At 56.4% G+C, this 19,723-nt stretch overlaps 3 protein-coding genes across 3 annotated transcripts; all 3 read right to left on the minus strand.

Annotated features, from left to right (window-relative positions):
* Window positions 1–1,676: 1,676 nt before the first annotated feature.
* On the minus strand, window positions 1,677–2,595 carry BGLAP (bone gamma-carboxyglutamate protein). Its single transcript, XM_053967092.1, is given in 5 exon segments — window positions 1,677–1,846; window positions 1,959–2,025; window positions 2,106–2,150; window positions 2,416–2,556; window positions 2,559–2,595. Coding segments are annotated over 5 exon segments (423 nt in total). The 3' UTR covers window positions 1,677–1,713.
* A 504-nt stretch (window positions 2,596–3,099) lies between these two features.
* PMF1 (polyamine modulated factor 1) lies at window positions 3,100–7,686 on the minus strand. The gene is made up of 5 exons (XM_053967089.1): window positions 7,317–7,686; window positions 7,090–7,195; window positions 6,271–6,371; window positions 5,470–5,665; window positions 3,100–4,369 (listed from the first exon to the last, which is right to left on the minus strand). Exons 1-5 carry the CDS (start codon window positions 7,436–7,438, stop codon window positions 4,316–4,318), a joined length of 579 nt encoding a protein of 192 aa, XP_053823064.1. The 5' UTR covers window positions 7,439–7,686; the 3' UTR covers window positions 3,100–4,315.
* Window positions 7,687–8,195: 509 nt separating this feature from the next.
* SLC25A44 (solute carrier family 25 member 44) lies at window positions 8,196–13,921 on the minus strand. The gene is made up of 4 exons (XM_053967040.1): window positions 13,835–13,921; window positions 12,795–13,522; window positions 10,774–10,901; window positions 8,196–10,372 (listed from the first exon to the last, which is right to left on the minus strand). The coding sequence occupies exons 2-4, from the start codon at window positions 13,414–13,416 to the stop codon at window positions 10,181–10,183; spliced, it is 942 nt and encodes a 313-aa protein (XP_053823015.1). The 5' UTR covers window positions 13,417–13,522; window positions 13,835–13,921; the 3' UTR covers window positions 8,196–10,180.
* Between the last annotated feature and the right edge of the window lie 5,802 nt (window positions 13,922–19,723).

Raw genomic sequence — 19,723 nt, forward strand, 5'->3', positions numbered from 1 at the left:
CATTTTCCATCTGTAAATCCACCCTCATATGCTTTGCTGACCAGACTTTCCAGCAAAGAAGTGCAGGTGGGTCCTTCCTTAGCTCTGTGATGGGAGTAGCATTTCCCTTGCTGCCTCTGTGATTTGGGATGACTTCATCCTCTTGGTAGGACTCTGCTGCCACAGGAGCACCCCTGACCCTGCACGAGGACCTGGCCTAGCTCATCGGGGCCTTTGCAGCTCACTTTTAATGGGGGAAAGGGGGTGGAGAAGCAGGAGACAGGGAAAGTGTAAATTTTAAAATGTGTGATTTTCCAGTGTCCCTTTAAGGCGCTGGGAGAGGGTGGGCTGGGGGCTTCAGGCTGGAGATTGGGCTGTGTGAGGGTCCCACCGTGCCCTGGTGCCACGGGTAGCTGGGAGGGCAGGGAGAGAAAATAGATCAATATTCCTGCCCTGAATTCATTGCTGTCCAAGCTCCCTGATCTGCTTCCCCTGGTGGGAGCACCGAGCTGGGCACTGCCATAATTCTCTCTCCCTCTTGGGTTCTTTGGAGGCTGCCAGCGGTGGGATGGTCAGAATGGAGCCAGGGCAAGGGCAGGACCAAGACCCCCAGCCCAAGGCAGTGGTGAGGAGGGGGCTCTGCAGGGCAGCTGCAGGTGGCCCACATGGCCACCACACCACCGGTGCTTCTCACCAGCACTGCTCTGCCTCCTGCTCAGTGCAGAGCAGCAGGAACTTTGTCCAAATACTTTTGGATCATTGTGGGTTTTCCTTCGGGTACCTCTGGCTGGGCTAGGGGGAAACCTGCCCCAGGTTTCTTCTCCCAATTCCCTCATCTGAGGTAGGAAATCACCTGGACTCCCCATGAAACCTTGTTTCAGCTGGGAGATACTCCCAGCCCACCCTGCCTCAGTTTCCCCACCCACCACAATCCCAAAGCAGCTCTTGGGCTGCCCTGCTCCCCCTGGGGTGTCCCCTGAGCCAGCCCTGCTGTCCCCACAGACCTTCTGGGAGGATGGGATCGTGTTGGGGTACTGGGACCCCAAGAGCTCAGCCCTTGGCTGTGTCCTCAGCTCCTTCCAGATGATGAATGAGACAATCCTGGACACACTTCCTGCTGACCAGGTGGGGATGGGGACAGGGATGGAGATGAGAATGGGTGGTGCTGTCGGGTGTCTTGCAGTGTCCCTCTCCCAACTCCCTCTGCCTCAGTTCTTCCAGGGCAAGCCAGCAGTGATTCCATGAATCTGGGGCAGGGATAATGTGCCATCCTGTGTGGGGACCCGGCACTGGAAGCGTGCATGTGTGTGTCAAGGTTAATGAGTAATTAAGGCCGCTTGTAACGAAATTCCCAGGCAGGCCACAGGGGCCCGGGGTGCCTGGAGCAGCTCTGCTGCTCCCCAGTAACACCACGCTTGAGACAAAGAGCTTTAAATTAAACTGGATTAATGATGGTGCAGCTCTGGGCTCCTCATTGCTGGGAGCAGGATCTGGGGGTGGTAGCACCTCTCCTCCTCCTCGGAGGAAACCAGGAGTCCTCAGCTGTGTGGGGTGGGGTGACATGGGGCACATCCCCTGAAGCCTCCCACCCACCCACGGCCCAAGCTTGGGAAGGAACTGGCTCAACTATTTGCATTTATTTCTTTCCAGGGCTAACAGAAAGGGTGAGAGGGTGAAAGTGGACGGGGTGAGGGTTTAGGGGAGCTCAGCCCCTGCCCCACAGCAGGGCTGGGGCTACACGAGGCCGTAGTAGCGCCGATAGGCTTCCTGGAACCCGATCTGGTCGGCCAGCTCGTCACAGTCGGGGTTGAGCTCGCACACCTCGCGCTTGGCCTCCAAGGGGTCCCGTGGGGCTCCAGAGACGCTGCTGGGGGACAAACGGGGCACCCAGGGGTCTCGGGGGGGGGGTCCCATGGGAGCTGGGGGGCTTCTGGCTTCCCCCATGTGGGGCCGTGATCCTCACCCAGCAGATCCCTCACCTGCCGTAGCCGTAGTTGCGCTTCTGTCTCTGCACCACCTCGGCGCTGGCGCGTCTGGAGACAAAGGCTGCAGGGACAGGGCGGTGGGTCAGGGGCTCATGTCCCCTGTCCCCAGGGCAGTGGGGCCGGGCAGCCACGGTCACTCACCTTCGGAGCTGGGCGAGTCCTGGGTGCTGGCAGAGCCATCGGCAGCTGCGAGTGACACGGAGGGGAGGGTGGGCTCAGAACGGCCCCATGTGGGCTCTGCTCTCACCCCCACTCCTTTTGGAGCTCACATCCCTCACTGACACCCCCCAGTCTGCTGAAGGATGTCCCGGTGCCTATCTCCTTGTTGCAGCCCCGTGCCCCCAACCCCAAAGCTCAGCAAAGTTTTCCCAGTCCCTTTGCTCCCTGCAGAGCCCTTCCCAGGGCACGGAATCACCCCCAGTGTCCCCGTCAGCCCTGGATTCTCCCGTACCTCTGCGGCAGAGACCAAGGGTGAGCAGGGCCAAGAGGGTCAGCAGCACGAGGGACTTCATGGTGCCTTCCTGTGCTGGGCTGAGTGCAGCCCTGGCTCCCTGGGTGTCTTTATAGGGTCCTGTGGCCTTGGCAAGGGGGGGCATGGCCTCACCAGGGTTATTTCCAGCACATCCGCCATGGCCGGAGCTGCTGGCAGAGGTGGCAATTGTGGTTTGGGATGAACTTGGTCCCCCTGTGCCCAGCCAGAGCCCACAAAGGGAGGGGAAAGTGGCCCCAGGCCAGGGGGGATTTGTTGGTGGGCCCAGCCCTGCCAGCCTGGCAGTGCCCAGTCCCCACTGGAATGGGTTTTGGGGCACTGGGGGCTCCTCGCTGTGCTCCCCACTGCTCGACCCAGCTCCCACTGCTGGATCCCAGAATCAGCTTCTGCGACACAGGGAGACTTTCCTGCCAAAACCTGTGGGGTTTTCCTCCATGTGCAGGGCCAGAGGGAACTTGCTGGCCACTTCTGGGGGACCAGCATGTGCTTCTTTTGGGCATCGTCACTCTGTGTCCCCGGGGGAGGGAGGGTGAGCAGGTGCCTGTGCCTTGGTCCCCACACAGCTCCTCCCTGCCACATGCCACGGGCACACGCTGCGTGGCCAGGGCACTTGGAGCCCCTGAATAACATTCCTCTTTCAGATCCTGACCGCTTTTTGATCCTGTAAATCCCAGCCCTGTCTTGAAAAGCGGAACTGGAGGCTTTGGGGCAGAGGGCGGACGGAACTGCTGAACCAGAGCCTTTGTCAGACAAACCCGTAAAGTACAGAGTACGTGGGCCAAGAACACAGCAGGAGCCAAGCTGGGAACAACAGCCCCAATTTATTGAGATTCCAGCACAGCGAGGGGAGGCAGAGGGGAAATTGCTGCAGCCACTCTGCAACTCTAATTGCTTACAGAGGTTGGGGCGTGGTGCGAGGGGCCACTGCCCCTCCCCAGCTTGTCACAGGGCAGGGCCTCTCCTTGGGTAGAGAGCAGGGAGCTTGCTGGACTCAGAAGCTCCCTCAGTCCTCTGCAGGTGCAGGGGGACTCTCCTCACTCCCTGCCCAGCCCCAGGGAACAGCCTGTCCATGCTGCAGGCACACGTCACTGCGGGGCTCTGCCAGGGAGATCCTGGGAGCCTTCGCTTCCCCAGCCCGCAAGCAGAGGAGGCAGCAACAGACAGCTCTGGGTGGGGAAAACCAGTCTGGCTCTAGAAGGTTCCACAGAAAAACATCAAAACCCTGTGCTACAAACCCACAGAGTGGAGGCAGGGCCGTTCCAACCTCTGCACAGATCCCCAGATACCTCAGGCTGCTGGGAGGGGACCAGGGGTAGAAAATAACTTGGAGAACAGAATGAATGGGAACGAGGAACTTGGTGCAGCAGCTGCTGCCACATCTGCAACGGGCAGGGTCTGAACACAGGGAGACTGAATGAACCTGCAAGCACAGGCAGGAGTGTTGGCTGTGACCCACTCGTGCTCCTGCTTGTGGGCTCCTCAGACCTCAGCACAGCCTGGCTTGGGGCTTAAGGCACTGAATTTTGTCTAATGCACAGCTAAAACAGCTACAAAACCCCAAATGTGGCTTTGGAAGCTGGAATCAGGCCTGTCACAGCACTGAGTGGAGCAGAGGAGAGCACAGCCACAGTTTGTGACACTCCTCTGTCTAGCTGAGTAGGAAATATGGAATTGCCATCCATTTCCAAGATCTCAATGTTTTTTTGTTGTTGTTTCTGTACCAAATCTGATCAAACCGTGCCAGTCCAGCAGCTGTTTCAGCCCCTCTGCAGTCTCCAGTGGCCTGATGGGGTAATTCTCAGTCTGGGTTCTGCACACACCTTGTCCCATGAGTGCTTTGGGACATCCTCATCCTGTGGCCTCACTGGGGCTCCTGGAATGTCATGATGAGTTCTCGTTGCTCCTTACTGATTGCCTGGAAGGAACACAACCCACAGACCTCAGCAAGATGCTTCTCCCACCCTGCCACACTCAGGGCTGAATGTGAGCCGAGCATGTCACACACTGCTGTCCCCTGGGACCATTCCACATCCCACCCACTGCACAGGGAAAAGCACCTGAGACCTCCAGACACAACGTCCACACCTAAAGTTTCAGCAGGACTTGGCTGCTGAGGAGGTCCTGGACAAGTGGAGGGGTTTGGAAATCATTCCAGGCCCCACTGAGCCCTGCTCCAGCAGGTGCTGTGAGAAGGAGGTTGGTTTTGGTTTGGGTTGGTTTGATTTGGTTGGGTTGGTTTGGGTTGGGCTGGTTTGGTTTGGGTTGGATTAGTTTGGGTTGGTTTGGTTGGGCTGGTTTGGTTTGGGTTGGATTAGTTTGGGTTGGGCTGGGTTGGGTTGGAAGAATTTGGGTTGGGCTGATTTGGACTGGGTGGGTTTGGGTTGGTTTGGGCTGGTTTGATTTGGGTTGGGTTGGTTTGATTTGGACTGGGCTGGTTTGGGTTGGGCTGGTTTGGTTTGGGTTGGTTTGGTTTGGGTTGGTTTGGTTGGGTTGATTTGTGCTGGGTTGGTTTGGGTTGGGTTGATTTGTGCTGGGTTGGTTTGGGTTGGTTTGATTTGGACTGGGCTGGTTTGGGTTGGGCTGGTTTGGTTTGGTTTGGGTTGGTTTGGTTTGGTTTGGGTTGGTTTGATTTGGTTTGGGCTGGTTTGGTTTGGGTTGGTTTGATTTGGTTTGGGTTGGTTTGGTTTGGGCTGGTTTGGTTTGGTTTGGGTTGGTTTGATTTAGTTTGGGTTGGTTTGGATAGGGTTGGGCTGATTTGGACTGGGTTGGTTTGGTTTGGTTTGGGCTGGTTTGGTTTGGGTTGGTTTGATTTGGTTTGGGTTGGGCTGATTTGGGCTGGGTTGGTTTGGTTTGGGTTGGTTTGGTTTGGTTTGGGTTGGTTTGGTTTGGTTAGGGTTGGGCTGGTTTGGGTTGGGCTGGTTTGATTTAGTTTGGGTTGGTTTGGTTTGGGCTGGTTTGGTTTGGTTTGGTTTGGTTAGGGTCGGGCTGGTTTGGGTTGCTCTGGTCTGTTTTTACCTGCCAGGCCTGTTGGCGAGCCTGGATCAGCTGCTGCAGCTCTGCAATGCTGTCCCTCCCCATCAGCACGGACTCGGCCACGCGGCCGTTGCGCTCCTCCTTGTGGCGCAGCGCCCTGCGCAGGTGGGCGCGGTGCTTCCGCAGGTACGGCACCAGGGCGCTGCGCACGTCCTGCTCCGGGATCCCGCTGGGCCGCCTGCGCACGCGGCGGCTCCTCAGCACCCACGGAGAGCCGAGATCCCACCCGGCACTGCTCCCACCCAGCTGGGATCGGCCCCGCGCCTCCCACGCTTTGCTCCGGCACGGGGAGCTGAGCACAGCCCCGCTGGAGGGAACGGGGAGCTCCTCCCCGAGCCCGGCCCTACGTGGGTGCTTGGAACAGGCAGGATGTCACTCGCCCCCCTCAGCACAAGGAACACCAAATCTTGTGTTTTCTGGTCACAGTCCCCAGTCTGTCTGCCAGGTGGCTCAACCTGCGGTGTCTGCTGAGGCCCCGAGGACACAAAAGAGCACGCAGGGGGACTCTGCTGTGCCCAAAATCAGCCCTCTGGATTTGCCCCCCCATCTCAGTGGCGCTGACCTCCCTGCACTAAGGAAGTGAATGGAAATGGATCCTGGGCCCGGAGAAGCACAGATTAAACTGATTTTTTTGTGTGTTTTAGGCCCATTGACGTTGCTGTAAAGATACAGCAGCTTTCAGACCCTCCCTTGCAGCATGAGGCCAACAGGACACCCAGACATCACCCAGGAACTGCCTGTTGCCCTTGTAGGAACATGACCCCCACCCCTGGCCAGCCATACCACGCTGGCTCTTCCCGGTCCTTTGCCTCCTCCACGATCTTATCCAGTGAATTGAAGAGTTCCTCCAGATTCCCTTCATTTTTCACCTCCTCGATCTCCTCCTGTGAGGGAAGGACACAAGGTGAACAAACACAGGCACCACTCTGCTTGTGAGCCCTCGCTGGTCGTGGAATCAGGGAATTGTTTGGGTTCAAAGGAACCTTAAAGCACATCTCGTTCCACCTTCCATTAGACCATGTTGCTCCAAGCCCTGTCCAACCTGGATTTAAATTATTTCAGGGATCCAGGGGCAGCCACAGCTTCTCTGGGCACCTGTGTCAGGGCCTCAGCACCCTCACAGGTAAGAATTCCTTCCCAATATCCCATCTAACCCTGCCCTCTGGCAGTGGAAGCCATTCCTCTTTGTCACTCCATCCCTTATCCAAATTCCTTCCAGCTTTGTCATGGATGAAGAGCCCACACCCTGGGAATCCCCATTCCTGGGGGTATTTAACACATGTGGATTTAACATGTGGTATTTAACACATGTGTGGATGTGGCACTTAGGGACATGGTTCAGTGGTGGCCTTGGCAGTGCTGCAGAAATGCTTGGACTCGATAGTCCCAGCGGTGTTTTCCAACCTGAATGACCCTCCAGCTTTTTCCTGGTGAAGACAGAACTCTGGAGAGCAACCTCAGCTTTCTGCTTTTGCCATTTAGGAAATGTATTTTCTGCCTTTAATATCAACCTGTCCAGCGCTTTCCCCCGTGGCTTTGAACCCCCTTTTGGACACTCCAAACCCCCCCCGCAGCCCCCCCCAGGTCGCTCCCCCCGTTCACCTTTATGGACGCCTGTAGCTGGGAGATGAACTGATCGTAGATGCTCCTGGTCAGCTGGGGCTGCAGCTTGTAGAAGCAGCGGTAGCAGTTGGCAAACCTCTGGTAGCTGCAAGGAGGGCAGGATCGGGACCGGGCTCACGGTGGGGCCGGGCCAGGCCCGGAGCCGGCTGCGGGGCTGTTCCCGCGGATCCGGTGGGCTCAGGGCTCCCTCCCCGCTCCCGCCTCACCTCCCGGCGGTCACCAGTTTCTCCAGGAACGTGTCCACCACGGTGCTGAACACCTGGGCTCGCCCCGGGGCCGCCGCCGGGGCCGGGCCGTCCCCGCCATCGCCGCCCGCCGCCGCCGCCATCGCCGCCCGTTGGCCGGGGCCCCGCCCCCGCGGGAAGAACGCGCGGGAAGGGAGCGCGCGGGAAGGGAACGCGCGGGAAGAACGCGCGGGAAGAACGCGCGTGAAGGGAACGCGCGGGAAGGGAACGCGCGGGAAGAACGCGCGTGAAGGGAACGCGCGGGAAGAATGCGCGGGAAGAACGCGCGGGGTTTTGTGCCGCTCGGCGGGACCGCCCCGCCCGGCGCTGCCGGTCCGAACCGAACCGCGGCCAAACCCGCCGCGGTGAGAAACTGCCGCCCTGGCGGCGCGGGGCCGCGCCCGGCCCCGAAGGGAAGCAGCGCGACAAAGCGTCCTTCTCTCCCCAGTGCTCCTGGAAATGCCCGCCCTGCCCCCCCCCCCCCCAGCGACTTTTAGAGAAATAAAACCATCGAGCCTGGAGAATTCAAGGAGAAAAGAAGCAGCGAAGTTCAGCTCGGTTAGAGAATAAAAAAAAAAAAAAGCGACATTTCCCATGTAACCGCCAACCAGGAGCCAGCCCGCGCCCTGGGGGCGGCTCTGGGTCACAGCTGCTTGCAGGCATTCCACGTGCTCCAGCCGGCTCTCCCTGCCTCGCTCAGCCACTGAGCAGCCACTGAGCAGCCACTGAGTTCTCAGGCAGCTCACGTCCCTCTCTCTCCCAGCCCTAGTCCAAAGGGTGAAGCCCTTTCTGTGACAAGACAAAAAGCAGCAGCCTCCCCTGGTGTGGAGAGTCATGTGCTTTTAAACGCAGGCACCAAACTGAAGGTCTCTCACGTTTATTAGTTGTCAAGGACGTTGCTGGTTACGAGAGGAACATTAAGTTTGACAGTGTCTCCCCACACTGGTGCTGCCGCCCCTCTGTTCTGCACACTGGGACTGGCCCTGCTGCACCTGGCAGAGGTTGATCGTTATTGTTCCTGTTAATATTAGGGTTAACATCCTGCTGCCTTGTGATTTGGGGTGCTGTTGTTCTGCTTTTCAGAGCACAATCTATTATTAGAGCAAGAGCCGACTGGTGTCAACTTTTAAACGACAAACACGTGACCAGAGCAGGTGCAGAAGGTGCTGCTCCAACAACACCAGCGGCTCCAGCATCCAGTGCCTTTCTGAGCACTGCAAGAAACAAAAATGGGATGAAGAGGGCTCTGACGACTCACCCACAGCCCCACCAGAGCACTGCACCTTAGAATCAAGCTCTGCCCTTAGCAGAGAAGCCTCTCCCATCTCAGCAGCAGCTTCAGCACTCTCCATCTCCAGCAGGCACGGTGGCATGTCCAGTGCCTGCTGGGCAGGGACAACTGGGACGAAGGGCAGAGCCACGCTTGGTGAGTCCCCTCAGGAAGAGACAGCCAAGTGGAGCCCAGCAGCAGCCACAGGTCAGCAGGATCAACACCTCAACCAAAATTCCTGGTTATGGCAGAAGGGGAATGGAGGTGGTGCACTCTGTTGTGTGGAGGTGCACCCCGAACCCCCCTGGACGTGGCTGACCCAGATGAGCACCACGTGTGGGCTGGCAGCATGAAAGGCAAATCTCAACCACCAAGAGCAGCAGAGTGCAGTCAAGCAATCCCCTCCCTCCCCTCCCCTCCCCAAAAAGCAGCCTCTGGTTTCGTCCCCCTGAAGTTTTCACCTGGTAAAATACACAGACCATAGCTCAGGCTTCTGATCCAGCAATTGTGCAAAACATTATCCCTGCCCTTCCCAAACTGGATGGGCAGAATTTAAACTCATGAAGTGAACCAACACTTCTTATTCAATATAAACATGCCTGTCAGGTTTGAACCGGATCAAAAGCCAGCACAAGGTTTTTCCTTCCCCACGTCCCATCTAATTATAGCCCAAAGCCCATTCAGTTCTCATCCAGCTGCTGGCAGCACCATGATCAAACACTTCCAAACTGCATTTCTGGCCTTAAACTAGCTAAGGTGGGAAGTGGCCACAGCCACTCTGAACATGCAGGATTGACACACTGAACGAGGCCACGGGACAACCATTCACTTCTCCAGAAATCAGAATAAGCTTCCCTAAAATAAAAAAAAAATTAAATTACAACAGATTAAAAACACAGGTTAGGTGTCAAAACTGCCATCAGCTAATTCCAAACAGCCAGCTCAGCTCCCAACTTGCTATCAGCCAGCTTGCTGTTTGGAGGATGAGAGACAGGGAACATTTTCCAAGAATATACAAAACAAGTATGTAGATCTATTCAAAACGCAGGAAATCAGGTCTGAAGTAGTTCCAGGTTACTCTTGTCTCACATCTTCTAGAAATAAAAGCAGGTGATTGGAGAATGTCACTTGTCTATTTTCTGCTTCCAGCTTCCCACAGTACAACTGCCACTAGAGACATCCCAGCAGAGGGTCCTGCTGCAGGCTGTGAGACTCCTTGGAAGTTTGGCAAAGATGAAAATAATTTAAAGAGAATAAACTGGCTTTTTGCTTAAGCCAGTAAGTCTTTAATTAAAAAAAAAGGAATTAATAACTCGCCAGGATGCATTCACACACCTAGAATGGACTGTTCCAGGCAAAGAGCACTGCCAAAGGTCACAGTTTAAGCAAAACCAGCAGCAGACCATTGCATGACACTCAAATCTAAAGAGGTGAAGTGCAGTTGCTTTTGCATCTGCCTTGTGCTGTGAAACCAGCCAGAGACAAAGGCACAGCAGCTGCGTCGCATCCCAGGCTCTCCCCTGCCACAGACCAGACTCAGAGAGTTCACAGGAAGGTTCTCCTCCACCAGCTGCCTCTACCAGTGCCTTGAGTCCACCAGCTCTGGGCGCAGGCTCAGCTTCTTCAGCGTTTCATACCCCACCACGATGACGATGGTGGAAGGAGTGGCCGAAATGATGCGGGCAGAGAGGCCTTTAGTCAGCCCCCAGGGACCTTCCTCTGCAATGAGCTGCTTGAAGGTGAGAATGATGGAGCTCTTGCCTTCCACCTGCAATGCCAGAACAAACATTGACAGAGCTGCCAGACTCCACAGTGAGCTGCTCTGGGGCTCTGCTGCAACCGAACGCTCTGGAGACAACAGATCAGCCAGTCCAACAGCCTTGATCTGCTCTCCAGAACTCCCTGAGGAGGGGAGCACAAAAAGCACAAAGTCCTAAGGAGGCAGCAGGAAGCAGCACCTCTCCCTTTCTGAAGAGAAAGCCTGTCTGAGCAGGCCAGGCTGGCACTGCCAGCCTGGGCTCCTCTTGCTAATGCTGAGGGCCAATTAAACACCCACTACCCAGGATGAAAGGCCCAGGGAGAACAGGGAAGCAGCTCACCTGAAACCACAGAGATGAGAGCCCAGGCTGAACCCCACCCTGCACTGTGCCAAGCACGCTGAGCTCTTACCTGGACCCGAGCCCTCACCACATCCATGGGGTTGGTGAGGGTGGAAGCTGTGGCAGCTGCAAGTGGCCCTGATATCGCTTGCAGAAGGAGGTGGGGACAGTCCTTAGGAGTCAAACTCGAAAGCTGTTCTGGGAACAGGAGAGAGAGGAAACTTTCAGACTTTCAGTGGGTGCTTATCATCTCCTCAACTCCACCCTCTAACTCCAGCTGATTTGTAGTGGGCAGAATCCTTGGTGTACAGCCTGCCAGCTCCTCCCACAGAATCTCGAAGTGGTGCTTCCTACAGCACCCCAGAAAGCTGGCACAGCACAGGGAGCAGGACTCATCACACTGGTGGCTCCAGGACACTCCCCATGCTTTGTCCCACAGCCTCTCATCAGCTGCCTCTCTGGCTCCCCAGGCCTGTGGGGCAAACTGGACAGAATAAGCTTCCACGTCCCCAAAACAGGGCATGAAAATAACCACCCTCTTTAGAAGGTGGAGGAAGCCTTAAGACAAGGCTCCATTGGAAGGTGTCTGCAGAGATTTGTACAGAAAGCTGTCACTACTGGGCACAGTCCAGGAGATACCCTGGCACCCCACTGTGGATCCCTAAGGAGAAAAGCACCATGTAGTGCTCATCCCAGATTTCCTCCCTCTGCTCCTGCTGCCTGGCCAATAAGATTTGAATCTCCCACACTTTTATTGGTTAAAGTTGGACAGAAGAGTGCTCAAATCCCCGTGTTTTGTACGATGAGGAAGCCTGTCTGGCAGGAGGGAAGGAAGCAGCTCTGTTTGAGACCTTGAACACTGGAATCAGGGCCAGCAGTGTCCTTTGCACCTGATGAGGGTTCAGTGACCCCTGCTGCTGCTCCAGGAACAGAGGACTGGGAAATGCAGCCAAAGCAGATTTCATTGACAGCTGGGGCTTATGTTTCCCATCATCTCGATGTCCACTGAGAAGACAGGGAAAGAGCAAACACCTGGAAGCTGAGAGATCCATATCAACTGCCTTTTCTTACATGCCCTCCTTTGAGCCCTTTTGGCATGAAAATCTTACAGTTTGTACACTGGGTCTTGGTCTTACAAACTGTTGACATGGAGACTTGATGGGAGCAGTCCCACAAAGTACAGCCCAACGTGCCAAGCTGCCACTGCCATTTAAATGCAGCACCAATGCTTCCTCTAGCTACCAGAACTCTGTAAAGTACACAGGACCTTTGAGACATCTGGGTTTTGAAGAACAGGTTGCATCTTGACCTCCAAGATGTACTTTAGGCCCAGTACAGCAAACCCCAAACTGCTCATTACCACCACCTTTTGGCAGACATTAGGTAAATAGATGCCTAAGAACCATGTGCAAAGCTGCACGGCAGAAATCTAAAGGATCATCAGAGGTGGAAGTAAACCTTAGCTGGCCAACACTTTTAGCCTTTGGAAACACCCTAAGGAGTATGAGAACTGAGCTAGGGAGAAAGAACTTTCTACTGAGTGCAGTTTTCCATCACAAGACTCAGTGCCAATTTTAAAGTTGCCAAAAGCAACACCTGACAGAAATCCAGGGAAGATTTGGCCCTTGTCTCTGCCTGCTGTTTGGTTTTGCCATGAGATTTCTGGCTCTAAAAGTCCCTTTGCCATATATGAGATGCCTGAGTTCACATGAACTGAAAGATGAACTATACTTACATGGTGGCTCCAAAACTCTGCCTTCCTCACTCCCGTGGAGAAGGCACTATTTGGGATTAGTGGAAGAGAAAGTTAAAGCAGGTGCTTGAAGCCCCACTTGCCTGGAGCCATCCAGTTTGAAGTCCTATAGCACTCAGACCTCTTGTTCTGCACTGAAACACTGCTGCTCTGTTAAACTTCCACCCAGTATCTGCAGAATTCCCACACATCCAGATGTAGCTCCTTAGTTCAGGACAGATTCTGCTCCCACCCCCAGAGAGAAAGCAAATCACGCTGAATCCACAGTGTCAAGGGTCCATCCGAGGGGCTTCTGGCTCTCCTGGGATAAGATAAATTTCAAGCCTCCTTTCACTTACCAGCATAGAAGTGGTAGAAGGGCCACCAGACCGCACTGTTGGGAATATAAGTGAGCAGCGAGGCCACATAACCCCTGTAGAAGCCTCTAAAACCGTCAGCCTTGAAAATCTGTACAATGATGTCCTTGGTTTGGCCAAAGACCAGCAGACGCTTGCCATCTTGGGTCTGCACCTTGAACCTGCCCATGCTTTCCCCCTTCCTCTGCATCATGAGGTGCTGGGAGATGACATCGATGGGTACCGTGATGCTCTGGGCCACCAGGGAGGCCGAGCCACCGGCCACCAGGGACTTCACAGCGTTGTTGTTGTTGTACCGTGACACGTACTTCCGGGTGAGCTCGTATGTCGTCACGTAGCACTGTCCTGAGATCAGGGTGAAGGTGTTGACCAAGAAGCCACGGTAGAGCCCAGCCGTCCCTTCTGTCCGCAGGATTTTCACAAAGGCGTCGAAAGTCCCGTTGTACAGGCTCTTGCCCTTCTGGACCTGCAGCCGCGTCCGGATCAGCGTGAAGGGGTAAACGCTCACCCGGATCATCATAGTCATGCAAATCCCAAACACGTAGAATTTCCTTTTGTCCAGGTGCTCCCACTCAATGATGGGGATGTTCCGTTTGTCCTCCATGGCTCCCTGGGGTCAGGCAGGAGAGGTCCAGATCTCCCTCAAAGGTGCAGAGCAGATCCAGGCCCAGCCTTCCAGCCTTGACCAACCAGACTGCAAGTGCTGGCACCTGAAATGAGAGACCCCCTTGGGTAGAGGACAAAGCCCCACTCGCTACAACCGCCCACATCACCTCAACCTTGGCTGACTCTCCTCGAGCACACAGCAAGCCCTTGCTCAGCATCGTGCTGGCCAAGCAGAGGGACTGCAACCTCCAGAGGCAGGGCCCTACCATGTGCCTGATGGTGACACCTTCTGATGTCACTGTGGCTGTTTTCTGAGCTCCAGCAGCAGCTCTCACCACAGCCCAGACTGCTCTGTGGAAAAGCAAAGCTCCCATGCTTTCAGAAGCAGATGAGCACCGCTCCAGCAGCACACACACCTTTTAAAGGACACGCAAGATCAGGGATGGCCAACCAAAGCAGCTTCTCCCCAGTCATTCCAGGTCTGTGATGCTCCCAGGTGTCAGGACGTCACTTTTCAGTTGCAGGATCTGTACAAAGAAGAAAGTGACAAATCCTTTTGTGTTCCTAGATTCCCTGCATGAATTAGACCCACTTCTTTGGGCACTTCCATTCTTATCTTCCTAAAGCTGGAGGGTGATGAGAAGGTGAAAAGAACAACAATGGGAAAACAAGGCAAGACAGCCATGTAGAGTCTCCACGCTGATGACCAAGATCCTGAAAAGAAGGGGTTAAATCACAGCCCAGGCTCTCTCTGTTGAGCTGCTTGTCAGCTACATGAGCAAAGTTCACCCTCCCTTCCAACACTCCATCGTTGCTCCTGGTCTGATAAGCCCCCTTCCACTGTAGGTTGTGCTCAGAGCACCAGGAATGGGGAGGATGAGGAGGGAGGGGCTGGTTCAGCCTCCCCCAGCCCCAATTGCTGCAGCTCATCACCAGGTCCCAGCAGGCACCAACTGCTTCTCCACAGCCAGGCTCCTGGTACTTTCAGCTGCTGCAATTAGTCAATTAACTTGCTGCATGATTAACCAAGCTTGGGCTAAGGGAACCTACACACAGGGCCAGGCAGCAGGAGAAGCACAGCTCAGAGAATCACCCAAAACAACATGGACCAGTTCACTGCTGGTAAGGACTTACTTTCACATCAAATTAAAAAAAAACCTGGGGTGTTTGGGTGGCTGAACTTTTGGGAAAGGCTTAGACTGCAGCTGGATCATAACTTGTATTCCAGGCACTGGAAGTGTGTGTGCCAAGGCACGAGCTGGATTGCTGGAGAGCAGAGCTAGAGCAAGAAGCAGGAACAGGAACAAGGGAGCCAAAACCTTGATCTGAAAACAGATTCACCAAGTGAGAACTCAAAGGGATGGGCAGTCACCACCACACACTGATTTGGGGCACTTTACATTACCAAGCCATAACATCAGTGCCTAAAGGAGCTCCAAGGGAGAGGCACTTGGGACAAGAGCCTGGAGTGACAGGACAGATGGAATGGCTTCCCACTGACCAAGAGCAGGCTTAGATGGGATGTTGGGAAGGAATTGCTCCCTGTGAGGGTGGGCAGGCCCTGGCACAGGGTGCCCAGAGAAGCTGTGGCTGCCCCTGGATCCCTGGCAGTGTCCAAGGCCAGGCTGGATGGGGCTTGGAGCAACCTGGGATAGTGGAAGGTGTCCCTGCCCATGGCAGGGGGTGGGATGAGATGGGCTTTAAGGTCCCTCCAAGCCAAACCAGTCTGGGATTCTTAGGGAAATGTCTCAACACTTCAGAATTCATGAAGAACTCACACAGGCCAGAGACATTCTGTTAGAAACACAGTAACAAAACAACTGGAAGTTGTTTACCTCTGGCACAGAAAAGAAATTACAGTTATGAAATTAAGGCAGATCAGGGGTGGGTGTCCCATTAAGTGACCATTTCATTGCCTGTTGACCAACAAAATATTTGCTGCACAGGAGCAAACAGCATTACAGGCTACCACAGCTCCTGCAGATGGACAGGGGAATTAAAAACACCCCAAAAACCACCTTCTTACCATTGTAAAGAGAGCTACAGCCAATTGCCTTGGCAGTTAAGGCACAACAAACACCAGAGCCTGGCTAAGCAAAGCCTGGACTGCTTTAGTTACAATTACAGCCTTACTGGGTTTGCTAATATTGACATGATTTGACACACAAAGCTTCCTGCACAGGAATTATCTGTGCATAGCACCTATGAAAATACAACTTGGCTCTTGTTAAGAGTCCCACTAGCTTAATATTTCATTTAAAAAATTAAAATGGAGTCTAGCCAATATGATTCCCTGGTGAAGCCTGAGGGTTTAGTCCATACTCCAAATTCCTCTGCCACCCAGGGATGGAATCGAGCTCCCCACAAAGGAAGGGGAAGGGCTGCCTGCAAAAAACATGCTTATTACTGCAATACAGAAAACAAAACAACAACAACAATAATAATTCCTTGATCTTTATTTACTTTTATGTGCTCTAGTGCTTTGGGTTTAGAATTTCAGCCACAACTTCTCGAGGAAACAGCTGTACTTCCTCTGGACTCTCACCAGTAACTCTTCTCATTCAGGATCTGAATTAGACAAAGTCATTTTAACCTCACGGCTCTGAGGCACTCAAAGTCCCTCCTGTGTGGAAGAAGGAAGGGCAGCTCCAGGGATGACCAGCATGGCTGCAATTCTTACTCTGCCAGCATAAAGAGTTTTGCTCAGAGCATTTAATCTTGCAGAAATGTAGACCACGGCCTTGCTCAGGGCAGGGATCCCATCACACTCATTAAGCAACTCTTTGATGATCTTTCAAGGAATTTTAGGGAGACTGATATAAAAATAATCCAGCTACATCTCCTAAGAATTGACCTGCCCTCCAAAACAAGGTACAAGCACACCACAGCTCACACATCCTTAAACTCTGGAGCAGCTTCCTGCCAAAACCACCCCTCAGTGGCTCCTTCCCACCATGCACAAAACAGCATTTCTTGAACTTCTGCCTGGAAATCCAAGCAGGGGGTTCCGAGCAGGGCATCCCTGCTCTCTCATCTGGGCACAGCCTCAGTCTCCCACACACAGAGCTCAGTATAAACCCCCCCAGTTCACGTCCTTTAATGCCACCCTGTCAGTCTGGTCCCCAAACCGCTCGTTGCTGCAGCTGGAGCTAAAGATGATTCTCTGGCAAGCACAGACAGGGCCTTTGTGTGCCCCGGGCAGGGATGTGCCCTGCCCAGCATGCTAATGCCTCAGCACCGGCCTGGGAACCAGCTGCAGTCAGCCCGAGGCTGCCTGGCACCTCCTCCAGCACGGAATCACAGAACAGCGTGAGCTGGACAGGGCCCAGCGGGGCCGTCGGGTCCAGCTCTGGAGTGAACGGGAACGGCCCGTTCGGGGATGGAACCTTGACCTTGGTGTTACAGCACCGTGTCCATCCCAGAGAGCTGGGCTAGGGCACCACATCCACCTCACCGAGCTGAGCTAGGGCACCAGATCCAGCTCACTGTCACTGAGCTGGGCTAGGGCACCACATCCACCTCCCTGAGCTGAGCTAGGGCACCAGATCCAGCTCACTGTCACTGAGCTGGGCTAGGGCACCACATCCACCTCCCTGAGCTGAGCTAGGGCACCAGATCCATCCCACCGAGCTGAGCTAACACCACATCCATCCCAGAGAGCTGGGCTAGGGCACCACATCCACCTCCCTGAGCTGAGCTAGGGCACCACATCCATCCCAGAGAGCTGAGCTAGGGCACCACATCCATCCCACTGAGCTGAGCTAGGGCACCAGATCCACCTCACTGTCACTGAGCTGGGCTAGGGCACCACATCCATCCCACTGAGACGAGCTAACGCCACATCCATCCCAGCGAGCTGAGCTAGGGCACCACATCCACCTCACTGTCACTGAGCTGAGCTAGAGCACCACATCCACCTCCCTGAGCTGAGCTAGGGCACCAGATCCATCCCACCGAGCTGAGCTAACACCACATCCACCTCCCTGAGCTGAGCTAGGGCACCACATCCACCTCCCTGAGCTGAGCTAGGGCACCAGATCCACCTCACTGTCACCGAGCTGAGCTAGGGCACCACATCCATCCCATTGAGACGAGCTAACGCCACATCCATCCCAGCGAGCTGAGCTAGGGCACCACATCCACCTCACTGAGCTGAGCTAACGCCACATCCATCCCACTGAGCTGAGCTAGGGCACCAGATCCAGCTCACTGTCACTGAGCTGAGCTAACACCACATCCATCCCAGAGAGCTGAGCTAACACCACATCCATCCCAGAGAGCTGAGCTAACACCACATCCATCCCAGAGAGCTGAGCTAACACCACATCCACCTCACCGAGCTGAGCTAACGCCACATCCAGCTCACTCTCACCGAGCTAACGCCACATCCAGCTCACTGTCACTGAGCTAACGCGCACTTCGCTCCTTAACCTCAGCCCGCGCCGGGGGGGGATCCAAACCCGGCACAGAGAAGGAGTCCTGCTCGAAGCGCAGCCCCGCCGGCAGCCCGCAGCTCTGGGGCTCCGCAAGCCGTGCGGCAGCGGCACTCCGGTGCCAGCCCTTCCCCGCCCCGCGGGCAGGAGCCCCCCGCTCCCACCCCCGGGCCAGTGCACCACCTCCCATGCCTGGCCACGGAAGCTCTGAGGCACAGAGCGGCGGGACAGCCCGCTCCGCGATCCGCTCAAGGTCACTGCCGGGCCAGAGCGTCCCCAGCCCCGCGGGCCCGTGGGCCGGGGGTGTCGCCGCTGTCCCCAAGGCAGCGTCACCCCTGCAGCCCCGGGGGGCTCCGGCCGCGTCCCCATCCACCCCGGGGAGGGCTTCGGCCTCTGCCCTGAGGAGGGTCCCTGGACCCTCCAGCTCCTTTCCCCGCGGCCGTTCAAGCCCTGTCCCGCCTGCCCCGGGGGGCCTCGCCGAGGGGAGCTCCGGGCCCTTCCCCGTCTGCCCCGGGACCCTCCGGCCCTTTCTCCCGGGGTCTTTCAATGCCAAGGGGTCTCACACCAACCCCCTCCTCCACCCCGCCTTACGTGCACCCCTCGCCAGCCGCTCCCTCTCCCCCACCTGCCGCCCTCCCGTCCGGCCCCGCAGCCTCCACACCTGCCCGGGGACCCCGCTCAGCCGCCGCCGCCGCCCGCACCGGCACCGCGCCGCGCCGGGCCGGGCCACCACCGGCAGGCCCTGCCGCACCGCTGCTGGCCCAGGCCAGGCCTCTCCCCGGCCCCGGCAGCCCCTCACCTGACGCCGGCGGGAGGGACCCCCGACGAGCCGCCGGCCGGGCCGGCCCCGCCGCGCCATGGCCGTTCCCCGCCGGAAGTGACCGGCGCCGTCAGCACCCGAGCGCCGCCGCCATCTTGGGACCGGGCAGAGGTCGCACCGGAAGTGCCCACGCGCTTCCGGCCCGCAGTAAAGAGGGCGGCGGTGGGGGGGGCGCCTTAAAGGGACCGCGCCGAATTACGGCTCTTAAAGGGCCAGTGACCCTCAGCGCTGCGTGCGGGTCCTGCGTGCTGGAGGGGCCGGGGCGAGGCCGGGAGGGCAAAACAGCACGGGTGCACCCACAGGAGGGGGTGATGGGCGGGCGTGAGAGGGCTGTCCCGCTCTCCGTGCCCCTCCCTGCGCGTGCACGCTGCACGGGAACGCGCGTGTCCCCGCACGCCCACGCGCGTCCCCGCACGCCCACGCGCGCACACGTGTTCCCCTGGCCCAGGCCTCGCACGTCGCCCAAAAGGCCCCCGGGGCTGCTCCACGGACGCAGGCAATGTGAGGCGTCGAGTTTTCCTTTTTTAATAAAAAAGCGAAAAGCAAAATGTACAGGTGGTTTGGCTTTAAAAAGGCGGACCAAAGACGCTGGAAGCGGGGTAGGGGGACAGCCAGGGGCAAGTGGGGGCTCTGCCACTCGGGGCACCCACGGGCTGGGGTCATGCAGCACTGGGTGGGGGGTGGCAGTGCAGGGTGTGTGCCCCGCTGGCTGACGGAGCCCGTCGAGCCCAGCTTGCCCCACGTTGTGGTTTTTATGGAACCTGGGTTTCTTCCCTGGGGTAATACCGGTGTCAGCGTCCACCACTTCCAGCCATTCCCCCACCCCACGTCCTCGCCCCACGGGGACGTTTCTCCTCTGTGCCACATCTGTCCCCGTGACCCTTCTTTCGCCCTCCACTCTCTCCCCATCCCACTCCCTTGCCCCATCCCATCCCTCTCGTCCCATCCCAGGGCCCATTCCACCCTCAGCCCCAGAACGGGAGCCTTAGGTTAAAACAGGTGTATTAAATAAAAACAAAACCGAAAACCCTTTCACATTCACAGCCCTCCCC

Source organism: Vidua chalybeata, chromosome 29 (genome assembly GCF_026979565.1).
Source record: "Vidua chalybeata isolate OUT-0048 chromosome 29, bVidCha1 merged haplotype, whole genome shotgun sequence".
Classification (NCBI taxonomy): Eukaryota; Metazoa; Chordata; class Aves; order Passeriformes; family Viduidae; genus Vidua; species Vidua chalybeata.

Bases quoted from the DNA above. Each gene is read 5' to 3' on its own strand.
- PMF1 (XM_053967089.1), bottom strand. From the start codon at position 7,438: ATGGCGGCGGCGGCGGGCGGCGATGGCGGGGACGGCCCGGCCCCGGCG. The intron at 6,372-7,089 runs GTGAACGGGGGG...CTTCCCTCACAG, and splicing joins AGCTACAGGCGTCCATAAAG to GAGGAGATCGAGGAGGTGAA. The intron at 5,666-6,270 runs GTATGGCTGGCC...CCGCGTGCGCAG, and splicing joins GACCGGGAAGAGCCAGCGTG to GCGGCCCAGCGGGATCCCGG.
- SLC25A44 (XM_053967040.1), bottom strand. From the start codon at position 13,416: ATGGAGGACAAACGGAACATCCCCATCATTGAGTGGGAGCACCTGGAC. The intron at 10,902-12,794 runs GTAAGTGAAAGG...TCCTGTTCCCAG, and splicing joins CTTCTACCACTTCTATGCTG to AACAGCTTTCGAGTTTGACT. The intron at 10,373-10,773 runs GTAAGAGCTCAG...CTGGCATTGCAG, and splicing joins TGGTGAGGGCTCGGGTCCAG to GTGGAAGGCAAGAGCTCCAT.